At 33.0% G+C, this 15,990-nt stretch overlaps 1 protein-coding gene across 1 annotated transcript in view; it reads right to left on the bottom strand.

The window, feature by feature from the left end:
* The window catches only part of LOC107877095 (histone-lysine N-methyltransferase ASHH1-like), a 25,432-nt gene extending 10,974 nt beyond the window's left edge, over window positions 1-14,458 (bottom strand). Inside the window, exons 1-7 of the mRNA XM_016723848.2 lie at window positions 14,429-14,458; window positions 14,259-14,323; window positions 13,774-13,930; window positions 6,228-6,314; window positions 6,026-6,110; window positions 5,858-5,951; window positions 5,569-5,767 (exon numbers count right to left, since the gene is read on the bottom strand). Of these exons, the coding sequence (XP_016579334.2) occupies window positions 5,569-5,767; window positions 5,858-5,951; window positions 6,026-6,110; window positions 6,228-6,314; window positions 13,774-13,930; window positions 14,259-14,323; window positions 14,429-14,458 (717 nt within the window). The remainder of the gene's footprint in view (window positions 1-5,568; window positions 5,768-5,857; window positions 5,952-6,025; window positions 6,111-6,227; window positions 6,315-13,773; window positions 13,931-14,258; window positions 14,324-14,428) is intronic.
* Window positions 14,459-15,990: the final 1,532 nt, after the last annotated feature.

Raw genomic sequence — 15,990 nt, forward strand, 5'->3', positions numbered from 1 at the left:
CAAATTTAGATAATTATTAAAAGACTTTACACCATAAGTCTTATCCTCATTTATTAAACATTGTCTACATCATGAGAATGGGTTGGGTATTTGACAATGTTTAACCTATTAGACACAACTTTGTCTGATCTCCTTGAACCTAGCTCTTGGGATCTCTAGTCTGCTAGGTAGAGTTACCGCTATGCTGACTTGTCCTAGGCCTTAAACCCATTCCCTTGGATGTTCTCTCAACTCCTTCTCTAGATAGGCCTTTTGTAAATGGGTCTGACACATTATCCTTTGACTTCACATAGTCAATAGTGATAATTTTACTAGAGAGAAGTTTTCGAACAGTAGTATGTCTCCGTCTTATGTGACAAGATTTACCGTTGTACATTATGCTCCCTGCCCTACCTATTGTCGCTTGGCTATCATAGTGTATACATACTGGTACCACTGGTTTGGGCTAGTAAGGAATATCTTCCAAGAAATTTTGGAGCCATTCTACTTCTTTATCGGCTTTATCCAAAGCGATAAATTTAGATTCTGTTATAGAGCGAGCAATGCAAGTCTGTTTGGATGATTTCCAAGAGACCACTCCTCTACAGATAGTAAATATATATCTAACCATGGATTTTAATTTATTCAATCCGGTGATCCAATTTGCATCACTATATCCTTCAAGTACCACGGGATATTTATTATAATGCAAAGCACAGTCTTAACTGTATTTAAGATACCACAAAACTTTTTTCATTGCCATCAAATGAGTTTTGTTGGGATTACTCGTGTACCGACTCAACTTACTAATAGTGCATGCTATGTTCGGTCGTATATAGTTTATTATATACATTAAACATCTCAATACTCTTCCGTACTCCAACTGTGAGTCACTTTTACCCTCATTCTTTTTAAGTGCGAAGCTCATGTCCAATGAAGTCTTGGCAATACCAAATTTCAAATACTTGAATTTGTCAAGTACCTTTTCTATGTAATGAGACTGTAACAATGCCAACCCTTGTGGAGTTCTATGGATTCTTATTCCTAAGATCACATCCGCAACTCCAAGGTATTTCATATCGAATTTGCTCTCGAGCATTCATTTCGTTGTATTTATGTCCAATATATCTCTACTGATGATTAACATATCATTCACATATAAACACACAATGACTTGGTGATTTGGAGTGTCTTTAATAAAAACACATTTATCACATTCATTAATTTTGAATCCGTTTGCCAATATGATTTGGTCAAACTTTGCATGTCATTGCTTAGATATTTGTTTTAGTCCATAAAGTGACTTAACAAGTTTACTCACCTTATTTTCTTTTCGTGGAACCACAAAACCCTCAGGTTGTTCCATGAAAATTTCTTTCTCTAATTCTCCATTTAGGAATGCGGTTTTCACTTCTATTTGATGGATTTCAAGATCATATACAGCCGCCAAGGCTATTAACATCCAAATTAACGTTATCCTCATTACTGGTGAGTATGTATCAAAGTAATTAAATCTTTCCTTTTATTTGAAGCCTTTTACTACAAGTCTTGTCTTGTATTTGTCAATAGTACCATCCGCTTTTATTTTTCTTTTGAAGATCCATTAAGATCCTAAGGGTTTATTTCTTGGAGGAAGATCAACCAACTCCCACGTATGGTTGTTTAAGATTGAATCAATCTCACTATCAACTGCCTCTTTCTCAAAGGATGGGTTCGAAGACGCTATCGCTTTCTTAAATATTTGAGGCTCATTTTCTAAGAGAAACGTTACAAAATCCAATCCTAATGAAGTTGACGTTCTTTGACGTGTACTACATCTTGGATTCTCATCATTATGTACATTCTTACTTGATTCATCTTGAGGTCATTTAGACCCTCCACTAGACTATTCATGTCTAGTTTTATACGGGTAAATGCTTTTAAAGAATTCAGCATTATCTGATTCAATTATTGTACTTTTATTAATATCCGGATGTTCGGATATATGAACTAAAAACCGATATGCTTTACTACTTTTATCATATCCTATGAACATGCAGTCCATCGTCTTAGGTCCTATCTTAACTCTTTTAGGAACTTGGACCTTTACTAAACACCCCCACACTTTAAAATATTTTAAGTTGGGTTTCCTTCCTTTCCATTTATCATAAGGAATTGATTGTGTCTTACTATGGGAAACTCTATTAAGTATTTGGTTGGCTGTAAGGATAGCCTCACCCCACAAGTTTTGCGATAAATCTGAACTTATAAGTAAGGCATTCATCATTTTCTTCAAAGTTTGGTTTTTTCTTTCCGTAATTCCATTAGATTGAGGTGAATACGGAGTCGTAATTTGATGGATAATTCTATTATTCACACATATTTCAGAAAGGAGATTCATATTCTCCGCCCCTATCACTTCTTATAATTTTGATCTTTTTCTCTAACTAATTTTCAACTTCAATTTTGTATTGCCTAAATGCATCTATTGCTTCATCCTTACTATTTAGCAAGTAGACATAATAATATCTAGTGCAATCATCAATAAAAGTTATGAAATACTTTTTCTCACCACGTGATGGTGTTGACTTCATATTACAAATGTCAGTGTGGATTAAGTCTACGGGATTGGAATTCCTTTCAATGGACTTATACAGATGCTTAGCATACTTTGATTCCTCACAAGTTTGACGCTTTGATTTATTGCACTCAAAGTTTGGCAAAACTTTTAAATTAATCAGTTTTCATAATGTTTTGTAATTAACAGGCCTAGTTGTTCATGCCACAAATTAGGAGACTCAAGCAAGTAAGAAGAATTTGAACTTTTATTGATTTCAACATCCATTGCATTCATTTTGAATGGGCCCTTATTGAGGTAGCCTTTTCCGACATACACTTCTCCTTTACTAAGTACAATTTTTTCGAAAACAAATACACTTTTGAATCTGTTCTTTTCTAGAAGTGAAACTGAAATCAAGTTCTGCCGTAACTCCAGAACATACAAGACATTGTTAAGTGTCAACACTTTGCCGAAAGTCATCTTTAAGCATACTTTTCCTCTTTCTTCTACTTTTGCAGTAGCGGAGTTTGTCATGTAGATCTTTTCTTCTACTTGAGCTGGAGCGAACGTCGAAAATAACTCTTTGTTAGCACAAACATGGCGGGTGGCACCAGAATTCATCCACCACTCGTGTGGATTTCCCACCAAGTTGCATTCGGCAAGCATAACACACAAATCATCCATCTCTTTCTTAGACTCAGCCAGATTTGGTTGGTCCTTCTTCTTTCCTTTCTTTGGGGCACGATAATTCATAGACTTGTGGCCAATCTTGCCACAGTTGAAGAACTTTTTCTTGAATTTCTTCTTGATTTGATTGCTTTCATTTCCATCTTTCTTTCGCTTTTTGGAGTTGTTTTGGTCATCTTCTACAATGTTCGCTCCACTCATTGTAGAGTTGCCTCTTGACCTTCTTTCCACAACCTTATTATCTTCTTCAATGCGTAGTCGTACAATCAGATCTTCGACTGACATCTCCTTGTGTTTGTGTTTCAAGTAGTTCTTAAAGTCTTTTCACATTGGTGCTAGCTTCTCTATTATTGCTTCTACTTGAAATGCTTCATTCACAATCAAATATACAATAAAGTTCATATGAATACTAAGAACATGTTTAAATTATTCAACCAAGATATATGTCAAAATCATACCTTCCGCTAGGAGATCATGGATGATCACTTGCAGTTCCTGCACTTGGAAAACAACAGACTTATTGTCTACTATTTATACTCCAGGAATCTTGCAACAAAGAACTTTTTAGTTCTTGCATCCTCCGTCTTGTACTTCTGTTCTAGCGCTCCCCATAACTCTTTCGATGTCTTTGTTCCACTGTACATATTGTAAAGGTAATCTTGGAGAGCACTCAAGATATTCCTGCAAAGGAAATCTGACTGTTTCCAAGCCTCCACAATCACGAAGCGTTCTTTTTCAGAGGTTTTCTCGGGAACCTATGGAGTTTCCTCAACCGTGAACCTTTGAAGACAGAGAGTGGTGAGGTAGAAAAATATTTTCTACTGCTATCTCTTAAAGTTAATACCCGCGAACTTTTTGGATTTCTCCGCTGGTGCCATCATTGGCGGAGCATTCATGTGACTTTTTGTGGCAATACTAGTTGCCCCCACAGTCGTTGCAGCGTCTTACACTTGACTATCGTTAGTCATTTTCCTGTCACAACAAGACACCTTTAGTATATCGAAATACTTATTACAAAGTTGCAGCAACTTTAAACACTTCTTGTTTCTAGTTTAACGACGAAGTTTTTATGACTTCCAATCGTCAACCGAGTGATCTTTAACTTGTGATGAAGATTTTATGTCTTCAACTCACTAGTTTAGTTCAAACGGAGTAGATAGCTTAAAGCTTTAATCTCCAAAAACAATCTATACAGATTCCAAAATGGATTATTCCTTAAGATTGTTAGATTCAACATTTTCAGGTACAAGAATCTGTATATACATCCAACAATAACTTCAACACAAGTTCAAGTCTAAGATTAGAACACTTATGAAGTTCCTTAACACCTTCAACACAAGATTATAAGTAATCTATCCAAGAAGTATGTTAACTTTCAAAAATGAGATGAAACAAAATTTTAAAGTCAAGTCCCCCGACTTCACGAAGTGTCCTTAAGGAATAATTTCCCTCACTGTACCGGAGGTTATGGAATCTTCCTCCCAGGATAAAATGTCCAAACAAACCAACTGTAGCGGTACCTCAAACAATTGGAATCTCTTCAACTCACTCAACGGTTTGATTGATCACATAGAATATTTTTGAAAATAAGAAGAGTTTGTATTTCAGAAAATTTTCATTCCAAAACCTATGGATGAAAGCAGGTTTTTATAGCCATCAGGTACCTCTTTTGAAAGGTGGCAATGGTTGCCTTAAAAGATGTAACCTTTCTGTTTAATCATGTTTGTTCGTCCAAAGAATGCGTCTTTTCCTAACAGGCATACCATTTCATGAATCAGTGTGGGTTGCATCCCTTCCGAAGCATGCATGCATATAAATGGAGGATCAAAACACAGAAATTTATTGCGTTTTTCCCTTTGGTATTTTCAGATTAGATTTCCGTCAAATAAACTTTGTCCAGAAAGATAGATCTCATTGATCAATCATTTGCCAAATTCAGATCCTCCGAAGCCAAAGCCGAGCGAGCGACAATGGCACAAGGCACCACCTTCTTCTTGTCTCACTATCCTTGTAGAGTAAGTGTTTCTTATTATAAACACTTCAAAGTTTCCTTCTCCCATCAATGTGGGAAAATTAGTGAATTTTCTCTTAAAAGAGTACACTTTCCATTTTAGTGTTTCTCTTTCTCTCCACTTTTTTCCCTACATATTGAGCCCAACAGATGACATTCCCACTGAAGCAGTAAATAAGAAATTCTTTTAAAATGTCGTAACTCTACAGATTGTAGCATGTGATAAGCAAATTCGGTCTGTATGCGTAAATCATTAATCTGTTTGTTGACTAAACTCTGGGAAGTAGGAACAAGTGAAATGATGCTACAAAGGGCAGCCCATATATAACAATGCGTAAGAAAATTAAGTTACCTGGAATCCTTTAGACTTGGCACCCAGAAATTTAGAACAGTTTGCAGCTCCACACAGACAACGAACAGTTGCACCACCGTACCACTCAAAATAATAGTTAATTGTCAGTTCCATTCCAACAGATATATCTTGCTCTGCAAATATTCCTACCCTTGATTCCCCTAACACTGTCCATTTCCTTGTTTCACAATTTGGTCGGCTGGGAAATTCAGGAACAAATAGTATCAATACTAGTAATCAACACCAAGCAATCAACACACTGCCTGACAACCAGCCTTTCAGCACTTACCATGAATGATTTATGAATCTTGCAAGATTTCCCTTCCGGGTGGCATCAATGAAATAATTAGAATTCAGAGAAATTATGTATGTATCCTTGAGATCTGCACAAATCATATGAAATTATAGTAGTGTTTTGTAGACGCATTGACAACTATCTCATATGTTGTTAACTTACCATGAGCTTCATAAATGTGGGACCTTTTCTTTGCTTCTTCAGATAATATCACTTCTCCACAGTATTCAATGATGAACTGTCCAGCCTAATAATGTAAAGAGAGGACCAATTGGTTGATTTGTTCACGTGATCATAAAAAAAGAAAAATCTTTTTGTATATGCCGGAACTGTCTATATAGATTAATTGTTTCAGCAGAATTACCTTTATATTCTCACCAGCTAAAAGACCCCAACCACACCCTTCTGTCCTGAACAACTTTGTTTTTGCATATTCACATTTCTGGAATATCTGTGTACAGCAAGCAAAACAGTTCAAAACAATATACTTAAAACTATCTAAATAACACTCACTTTGTCTTTCAAATGCGACACTGAATAGAATCCCCCATTAGTTATGGAAGCAGTCAACCACATATATGATATAATGAACTAAAAAACTCCTCACAATAGATGAAAGGATAATTAAAGTAAAGAAAGATTCTCCACACAGAAAGAACTGAACAATAAGCAGCAAATATTTTTAAGTACATTTTTTGTTTACAAGAGAATAACTAGGAGCAATTATGACATTCAGCAACTGCTCGGAGAAAAACTAATTCAATCAAACAGAGATTCCCAGCTCCTCAGGGTATTTGATATATAAACCACTAATTCTGACGCAACATTTGATCACACAAACATGAAACAGGAAACCTGTAGTACAAATATAGAGATCAATAGTTGCATTGTATCACAAAATAGAGTAAATCTCATCCATGTCACTTAACTTTGTGTCTATTAAGTAAAATTCACTTTTCTTTCATTCATTACACAAAAGTCAATTAATTTTGTCCCAACCATCACAAAAGTCTCTATGAACGAATTTTACAATAATCCCACCAGAAAAATGGTGTGGCAACCATAATTATTTCTTAATTTTAATTTAAGTGAATATATTACTCATATCTTGACCCTTTTGATATGTGCACAACCCAATTTTCCTTATGAGTTATTAAATGAAAGAATACTATTTCTTAATAGATTAGACTATCTAAAGAAGACTATTTTCATAAAAAAAAATTTGGTTGATATTTTTATGAAGAATTTCATAATATTGCATTCATCTGCCAAAAAAGTGTATCGAAAAGAGTGATAAACAAGATAAATTCTTCAAAACACATAAAATAAAAGTACATGTATGATATTACTTTTTTAAAAAAATCATTTTACTTCTTTAAAGATAAATAAACATGTTAACGATAGTTTTAAAATAAAATCTTTTTAATTGTGTCATTGAATAAGTATTGTCAAAATTTATACAAATAATGTTATTGACAATTGTGTTAGTAAAAGTTATAAAATATAAGTATTTTAATAGATAAAGAAATTATAGGATATTTAATTTTTTATATTTATCAATTGAATTAATTAAACAATATGTAATTTATCAAAAACTAAATATTAGAATAAAACTTTTAAAAAAATTAATTGATTAATCAAACAATTAAAAATATAAAGACAAACTCAACAAATAGAGTAGTTTATCATATTATTATGATATACCGAATGCAAAGGTCAAAGTGGCAAGAAAAAAATGTATGAAAAAATTAATTTTATCAATTACATGACACAATTTTAGAGGGTGAAAAGTAATTTTATCAATTACAGGCAATAATTTTAGAGCAAAAAATAATTTATCAACAAATGTCTCAACTTTAGAGCATTTTAAGAATATATATGTATAATTTTATTTCATAAAAATATCAATCAAATTTTTTTAATGAAAATAATCTTCATTAAGTAACCTAATCTATTGAGAAATTGATAATTTTCCGTTATATAATCTATAAGAAAAATTGAGTTGAGCACATATAAAAAGGATCAAATTATGGTAATATATTATATTATCTTAAATTAAAATTAAAAATTAATTAAGGTCATCACATCATTTTTTCATTGACTTTTGTATAATAAACAAAAAGTTAAAGCGATCATGAATAGAATTTACTTTATAAAATACCAACCATGCTCAAATGCTACACCTTCCCAGAAAACCTCAGCCAAATATTTTAAACAAATGTCACCATTCATAGTTAAATAGAGCACATTACCTCTCTAGGGTATCACATAAGCAGCATGAATATTTTATGCAGCTCGTCTTCCTCATACCACATAAATCTCCAGAAAGAGCAACATATGATCTGAGGAGGAGCTAGCTAAGTAATAGGGGTAGGACAAACCTCCTTCAACAAAAAATTATACTATTAATATACGATTAAAATAATTTATGTATATATATATATTATAGATGTTGAACTCCTTTGGTGAGATATTCTTCGGATTTTGAACCCCTCGGCAGAAATTTTGGTTTCGCCTTTAAATATAATGCTTTTAAGTTTGAGAAAAGACATAAAGTCATCCCTTAACTTGTTCGATTTTTTTAAAAAGACACTTAAATTATACGGGCGACCTATTATCCCCTAAATAATTTTAAATTTTAAAATAGTATAAATAGGACATTTTTCATTCAATCCTAGTTGCAGAAAATAAAGAATAGCCACGCACCATAAACATCTTACACGTGATAAATTTATTTAATTTTATATTTTATTTATATTTTTTGTACTTTACTACTTTTTCTTAAAATGGTCAAAAGTTCCCCCAATCTTTACCCCAAATCTCAACTACACGCTTATACTTTGCTGAGTTCCTATGACCCCCTGAATTATTTTAAAATGGAATTATTACCCCTAAACTATTTTAAAGTGGAATTATTACCCCCTCAAAAACTGACAATCAGTCATTTTGACATGTGGTATGATGTACGCGCGGCCACATCATGCCACGTCATTGCCACATCATTTTTTCTTTTTTTACTCTAAAAATATTAATTATTTAACATTATTATTTTCCTTTTTCTTCCCCTTTCCCATTTTGCTCCATTTTCTTCTTCAACTCAATTTCATCTTCTTGGGTCAAAAAAGAAATTATTGGGGAAAGAAATAGCGAATTAATAAGTGTGTAATGGCGGATAAATGCTCCTCAAAGCTTTTCATCCCTTTTTGCTCAAGATCGCCATTAATGGTGAATTCTTCCCCATTGTGGAAATTCAAAGCTTTGAACTCGTTATTAATGACGGATCTTGAGCAAAAATAGAAAAAATTGGAGAAATGGGTTGAAAATTATACGTGGGTTATGTTGAAAATTATACATAGCATTGTGAAAATTCAAAGCTTTAAACTTGTCATTAATGACGATCTTAAGCAAAAAGAGAGGAAATCAAAATTCTTGAATTTTTACAAATTTTTTGAATTGGAGTTCCTCATATTCCTCATTCAATAATTCATTAATCGGAGAAATCTTATTGTTTTCTTAGTTCAAGTGTTTCTTGATTTTGATAATAATATTTTTCAAATTATCAAAAAATATCATTAATGAGAATTTGGAGTGAATTTTTGTTTTGAAAAAAAAGAAGAAGAAGAAGACATGATGTGGCAATTATAATTCATTAAGAAAAATAATAATTAAAATATTTATTATATTATTAAAAATAAGGATGAGGAAATCAAAAAATAAAGAATTTCAAGTGAAATGGACTCAGCTGACGTGTTTATGGGCGGTGTAATTACGTCCGTTGATACGTCAGCAACTGAGAGGATAATAAATTCGGTAAAAATAAGTTTAGGGATAATAAATCACGAGTGGGTAATTGAAATTTCGACTAAAATTTAGGGGTAATAGACCATTTTCTTTTTTTCTTTTCATTTTTTAACTTCTTTATTTTTCTTCAGCCAATTTCATTCAATGATCAAGAAAATTGAATTGAAATGAATCAAAGTTTCTTTTATTCCCAAATTTCTAGCAGCAAAACTGAAACAAAAATTAACAGCCACAACTTTCTCCTCAGAACTTTTCATTTTCAAGCAAATCTCAAATCAACAACTCCAATTTTTTGACTTTACAATAAGTACAATTTCTCCAACACACATTCAATTCTTTACTTTTTTTCTTTTTCCTTATTTTGGAGAAGGTGATTAATGAAACTGTGTTGGCAATGGTTGATTTTCTTTCTCCAAAGACATGTTAATGGAACTGTGTTGGCAGGGTACCCTGACAATGGAAGAGGATTGTAGATGCTTTTAGAATTTGTTAGCAGTTTACTTTGACGGAATTTGGAATGACTTTGTCGGAATTTCGGTTGTTAAATTTGAAGTTGAATTTATTGGGATTTTGGAGTAATCTATTGATTGGTTGAGTGGGAATTAAATCGAAGCGAACTGAAACTGGAAAAGAATGTGGGGATATGGTGTATGGACGGGAGTATAATTGCTGGTTCGTTTTATTACCGGAATACTACTGTGAGAAGTTAATTGGAGAATGTTTTTGTTTTATCAACGGAGCATTAAAATTTATTTTGGAGAAGGTGATTAGTATGATTTGGTTATTGTTACTGTGGTGTGATTTTGACGGTGGAAAAGAATTTTGAAAATCAAAATTGCCTTAATAATGAGATCAAAATTTCATTAAAATAAAACTTTATAGTTCGATATATAACAACTATAAAAAAATAAAAATTAAAAGTTAAAATAGACACAATAATCAAATATCAAGAAATAGATATTTTAAGGTTGATTTTATTGATAAAAGTTTGTGAAGATAGATAATTTTTTTCTTAAAATAAGCCAAAGGCTATATCAATGAAGGAAAAAGAAATTTTATGTATTCAGGTGTTAACTGTGCGTGTCATATAGTTAAAATTTTGATTAAAATGGTCCATTTATTATGATATATGAAATTTTTATAGGATTATAAATCACTTCTACAATTTATGTGACTTTTTAGAAAAGTCAAACAAATTGAGTTGAGGGATAATTTTTTGTCTATTCTCTTTAAGTTTTAACAGACGCAAGATGTTTTTAATCAAAGGTATGAAGAGAGAGAAAACGAAAGAGAAAAATGTTCACTTGTTGGCGGTTTACAGCATACAATAGCATTCTTTTATAGGAGTATAGTCTACATAAAATAAGGAATATTTAACTAGTCACACGGATGCCTAATCATAGACGTAAAGCACAACCATTTAGACTATTCCTTTTTTTTTTAATAATTGTAATATTTGGGTCAATTTATACGCACTTTAACTAAGCTGATAGAAGTAGCAGATATGCTTTGAAATTAGTCGAGGTAAATGTAAGTTAGCCTAGTTACTGCAGTTATTGAAAAAACAAAAGAAAATTGTAATCAGAGTTTTACTTTGGAATGAAGAGTCACATGACTCTCAATAGCAAAAGGCAGGATTAGTAGACTGATAAAGATGAGTTTCATGAATGTTCATAGTAATGAGTTTTGACAGGTTCTTGGTTGAATAGTTTCGGGACTGCATAAAAGTTTTTCTCCCATTTTGCATCTTTTTTCTTTCGGAAAAAGTATAAATATACCCTCGAATTTTGATAAATAGTATATATATACCCTTCATCATACTTTGAGTACAAATAAATGCCTACCATTAATAATTTGGTACATATATACTCCTCTTATTAACGGAGTGCCACATATTGCAATCTTAGCTATTTACCTACTTTTTATTTATTTTATTTCTAAATAATTAATTCATCCTAATTTAAAACCTGTTACGGACCCATTACTCCAACCCGATCCAATCTGAATTGAATCCTATAGCATCTCCCTCTTTCTCTCTCACTCACCCACCCCCCGCCCACCCTCAAATCCCACCCCACCCCATACTCGCCGGTATTCGTTTCTTTTATAACAGCACCATGCAACTTTCTTCATCGGCCACCACCGTAATCTCATTACGCTTTTCTAACTATCATACGATAAGATATTATTCGGATGAGCATTATAGGTTCTTACCTGACAAGATATCAAAAATTTGGGTTTTGCCAGTTTCTTTGTTTCTGCATACATTGCTATTGTTGCAACTTGCAATTTTTTTTGAATGCTTCAGTTGCTTGTTGGTGGGCATGAATGAGTTTTCGCTGGCATCTTCTTTTGTGCTGCTTCGGCAGTTCCTTTTCTCCAAGTACATGTGTGGAAAATGCAAATGCTATTGTAGGTGCAGACCAACAAAAGTGCATATTTTTGCTTAATCAAATTACTAGCTAACAAAGTGGTTTAGAATTGACAAAGGGCCAGAAGAACCTGCGTCTAAACAGAGCACTTAGTTGCAATGGGTGCAAAGTGGATCAAATGAAAGAGTTAACCGGCAAGCCAACTTGCAACGAGCCTACAAGGCTTAACTGGTCCTTTGAAAGTGACTCGCGCGTATGCTTTCTAGTACTCCAAAGGAGATCCGTCAAACTTAAAATTTTAGAATTAGAAGCTGATTACTTTCACAAAACCTTATAACTGTTAGGGTTTTTGTTCTGATTTTCTTATTAAATTTAAGTTTTATTTTTTTTAGAAGGAAAATAAAAGTAATATCATAATTACTTTTATTTTTCTGAAAGAAGAATATAAAATTTTTTCATATTTGGCAAACCTCTTTCTTGAAGAATAATTTTGAACCTTTATAAATAAAAAATCTCTCTTCTCCTACAATAAACTCCACAATGTAGTCATTGAAGAGTTTTTGTTTAAGGGGAGATTTATTAATGTTTTTTAATATTAGGTTTTATAATATGTAGGCCAATTGGTCAAAACATATAATAATTTAATGCTTTTAAGTATTGTGTTCTTTGTCGTCTGATTTTTCATCTCATGTTTTGCAAACTTTTAGCTTTCGCATGACGCCCTCTCGATTTCGAACCCAACAATAACCCCAACAAAAAAAAAATTACAAAAGTAATTCCTAGTTGAAATTCTGGGTTTGGAAATTAACTACTGTGTGGAGAATTACATACAACAGGACATAGCAAAAACTGCTCCAAGTAGCTTGTTCTGCCAACATCGAAGTTGGCATCCTTACCTGGAAGTGTCCATTGGGTGTGGGTGTGGGGTGGCGTGGGGTGAGTGAGAGTGAAGAGGAAGATGTTATTGGGTGTTCAATTCGGATCGGGGCAGGTTGGGATTATGAATCGGGTAGTGGATTTTAAATTAAAGTGAATTAATTATTTAGGGATAAAATAAATAAAAATGAATAAATGACTAGGATCATGACACGTGGCACTCCGTTAATGAGAAGGGTATATATGTACCAAATCATTAACGGCAGCGGTATATTTGTACCCAAAATATAACGAAGGGTATATACATATCATTTATCAAAGTTTAGGATATATTTGTACCTTTTCCGTTTTCCTTTTTACCTCCCAATTTGATTGTTTTATTATTTTTCTGATAGTTTCCTTTATGAATAATTTCGGGACTGCATAAAAGTTACTGGAGTTGTGACTCGATCCCATATCATGGATTGAAGGAAAGAACTTGAGTGTGCCTACATAACCAGTTTTACCTTTTCGGCTTCTATGCAAATGTGTTTTTAGTCCTAAAGAGGCGTTCTTATAAAATTTATACACCGATCAAAACTAATAAGGTGTAAATATCACTCAGGAGCTGATGAATTCACATTACCAACAATGAGAAGCTATAAAATAACACTAGCTAATGGCATGCCATTGATTTATCATAAAGGTTATAAAATACCACTACTTTCACTCTTTCTCCACGCATAATTGTTAAACAAATTTGGTGCACTACCCTTAAAATTTGTTGTAATTTTAGATATCAATAAGACTGCTGTAAAAGTATATTAATAAAGAGAAACAACAGAGAAATGTTCAACTAATCAAGTGAATCATCTAATTTACCTGATTTCTGCAAGTCTCCCCACACTTACAGTAACCCGGTGTACATTCAATGTTGGTCAGTGAATTCAAGCATCTTTCTCCACACGCACTTTCAGGATCACTGGCATCATACTTGCATTCACAAATAGCAATATCATCTTCTTTTAGTTTCTTACGTCTGTAAGACATTAGAATATTCCAATTAAAATTGACTAACTAAAACCAGGATCAGTGATATTTGAAAATCACCTTTGACTTCTCAGTTTTATTTGTAAGTTTCTTCTTAAAAGTGAACAATAGCATAACGAACCTCATTTGCATAGCTAGAAGATCCAGACCTTAGATTCCCAAACAAATTGTTTGGACAATGATGTAGCAATAGTTCAGAAGTCTAAGTAGCAAGTGTACGAAAAGGAACCTCAAAAGTCTAGTTATCAGGAGAAAGAATGCAGTTTACTGACAGGGAGATCATCATTAAATGAAACAAGGGAAGGATTTGAGCTCACTTTCTCCTAAAAAATTCATTTCGAGTAATATGAATAAATGATGCTACTCCTTCTGGCAGTCGGACCTTCAAAAAAGAAAAAGTTCACAATTCACCTCATAACTTGATGTAAATAAAATGGCATGCTGTAATGCAAAATCACTTGTATATAAGCAAAGGTGCAGCATGTACTGTACTGGTTTCATAAACATCATTATACATTATTATCCTAGCAAATACACAACTGATGATAAGCAAATCAAATATCACACAACTAATTAATTACATAAACTATGTCACCGCTGTGTGCATTCATGATTTGATGGAAGAGAAGATGAAGTAACTCGATAATAAGGCACCATTGAAGGCAGAAACCATAACATCAACCAGACAAACCACAAGGATATTCAATTAGCCAATTTTTTTGGATAAATAAAATTGATAAATAAAAACATGAGCACTAAGACAGAGCTGGAACTGTAGAACGCTTATGACTATAGATCTTTCCAGCTGCAAGAAGTCAATATAGTCAAAATGAGTGTCAAAGTGTTTTGCAATTATCATCTACATTTTTCGATAAGCTCACTTCTGCTGAGAGCAAACTGATTTTGTAAAGGAACTACAGTTTCCAGCTAGTTAGTTACGAAGGGCTAGAACAAAGTAGAGTAATCTAGACATGTACTGACTCAATATCACCTGTGTAAATGGTCTATATAATGTAAATACTGATAAAAGTTATATAAGTACTCACCAGAACACCATAATATCTTCAAGAATTTTTTCTAAATTTCTTAAACTTATGTATTGAAAAGTTCATTATCAAGACGATGCCTTAAAACCTTTGATAGGTGTAACGATCTAAAAATTTGATGAAATATGTGAAATTTGTGATTTTGTGTGACTTGACTATTTTACCTCTCTCCATAGTTGCATTATGATATTTCTAGGGTGTGGGAGTGGTTGACATGATTTTCGATGCATTTTTGTATCATTTAAGCAATATTGTGGTTTTTATGGCTTCGAGAGCCTTATTTTGGATTTATATGGATATCTTTTGATCTGTGTGACGGATGACCAAACGGACTGCGCCAGAAGTTCTGGAATATCGATTTTAGGCTAGGTAGACCTTTGGTTCGGGTCCCCGTACATCCGAGCTCATTTCGACCTATTAGTCGGAAAGTTGGAAAATTGAAAATATGGGTGTGGGACCCACATTTGATTGAAACGACCTCGGATGAAAAATCCGACTTCGCCAGCAAATCTGAGATATAGAATTTAGGGTGTTAGCATGTTTGGTATGATTTCATGGCTTTTAAATCCCATTTCGACCCTCGATTTAGTAAATTGTAATTTCGGGTTTCGAGGGTCAATTTTGTGAAAAAAATATTTTTTTGAGAATCTAATGCTGCCATCGCGTCCAGAACATCGAATTTAATATGGTTGCATAGTTCGTTTGCATAAATCGGACTGCAAATGAATCTCGAGCACCCCGTCGAAGTACATTTCGATTTAAGGGGAAAAATCTGCACTAAATGTTGCAGATTTTTCTGCAATAAATACAGTTTTTTTCACCCATTTTGGCTCATTTTGCTCATTTTTCATTTTGTCTCTTGAGAGTTAAACCTAATATAGTGTGGGAGCTTAAAAGTAGAGTTTGTGGAAGCTTGAAAAGCTAGATTAACACTTTTTTCTTGATTTTATTACGGATTAAAGGTAAGAATTCACCCCTTTTCTTAATAGTTTTTTGATAAATT

This window comes from Capsicum annuum, chromosome 7, assembly GCF_002878395.1.
Source record: "Capsicum annuum cultivar UCD-10X-F1 chromosome 7, UCD10Xv1.1, whole genome shotgun sequence".
Classification (NCBI taxonomy): domain Eukaryota; kingdom Viridiplantae; phylum Streptophyta; class Magnoliopsida; order Solanales; family Solanaceae; genus Capsicum; species Capsicum annuum.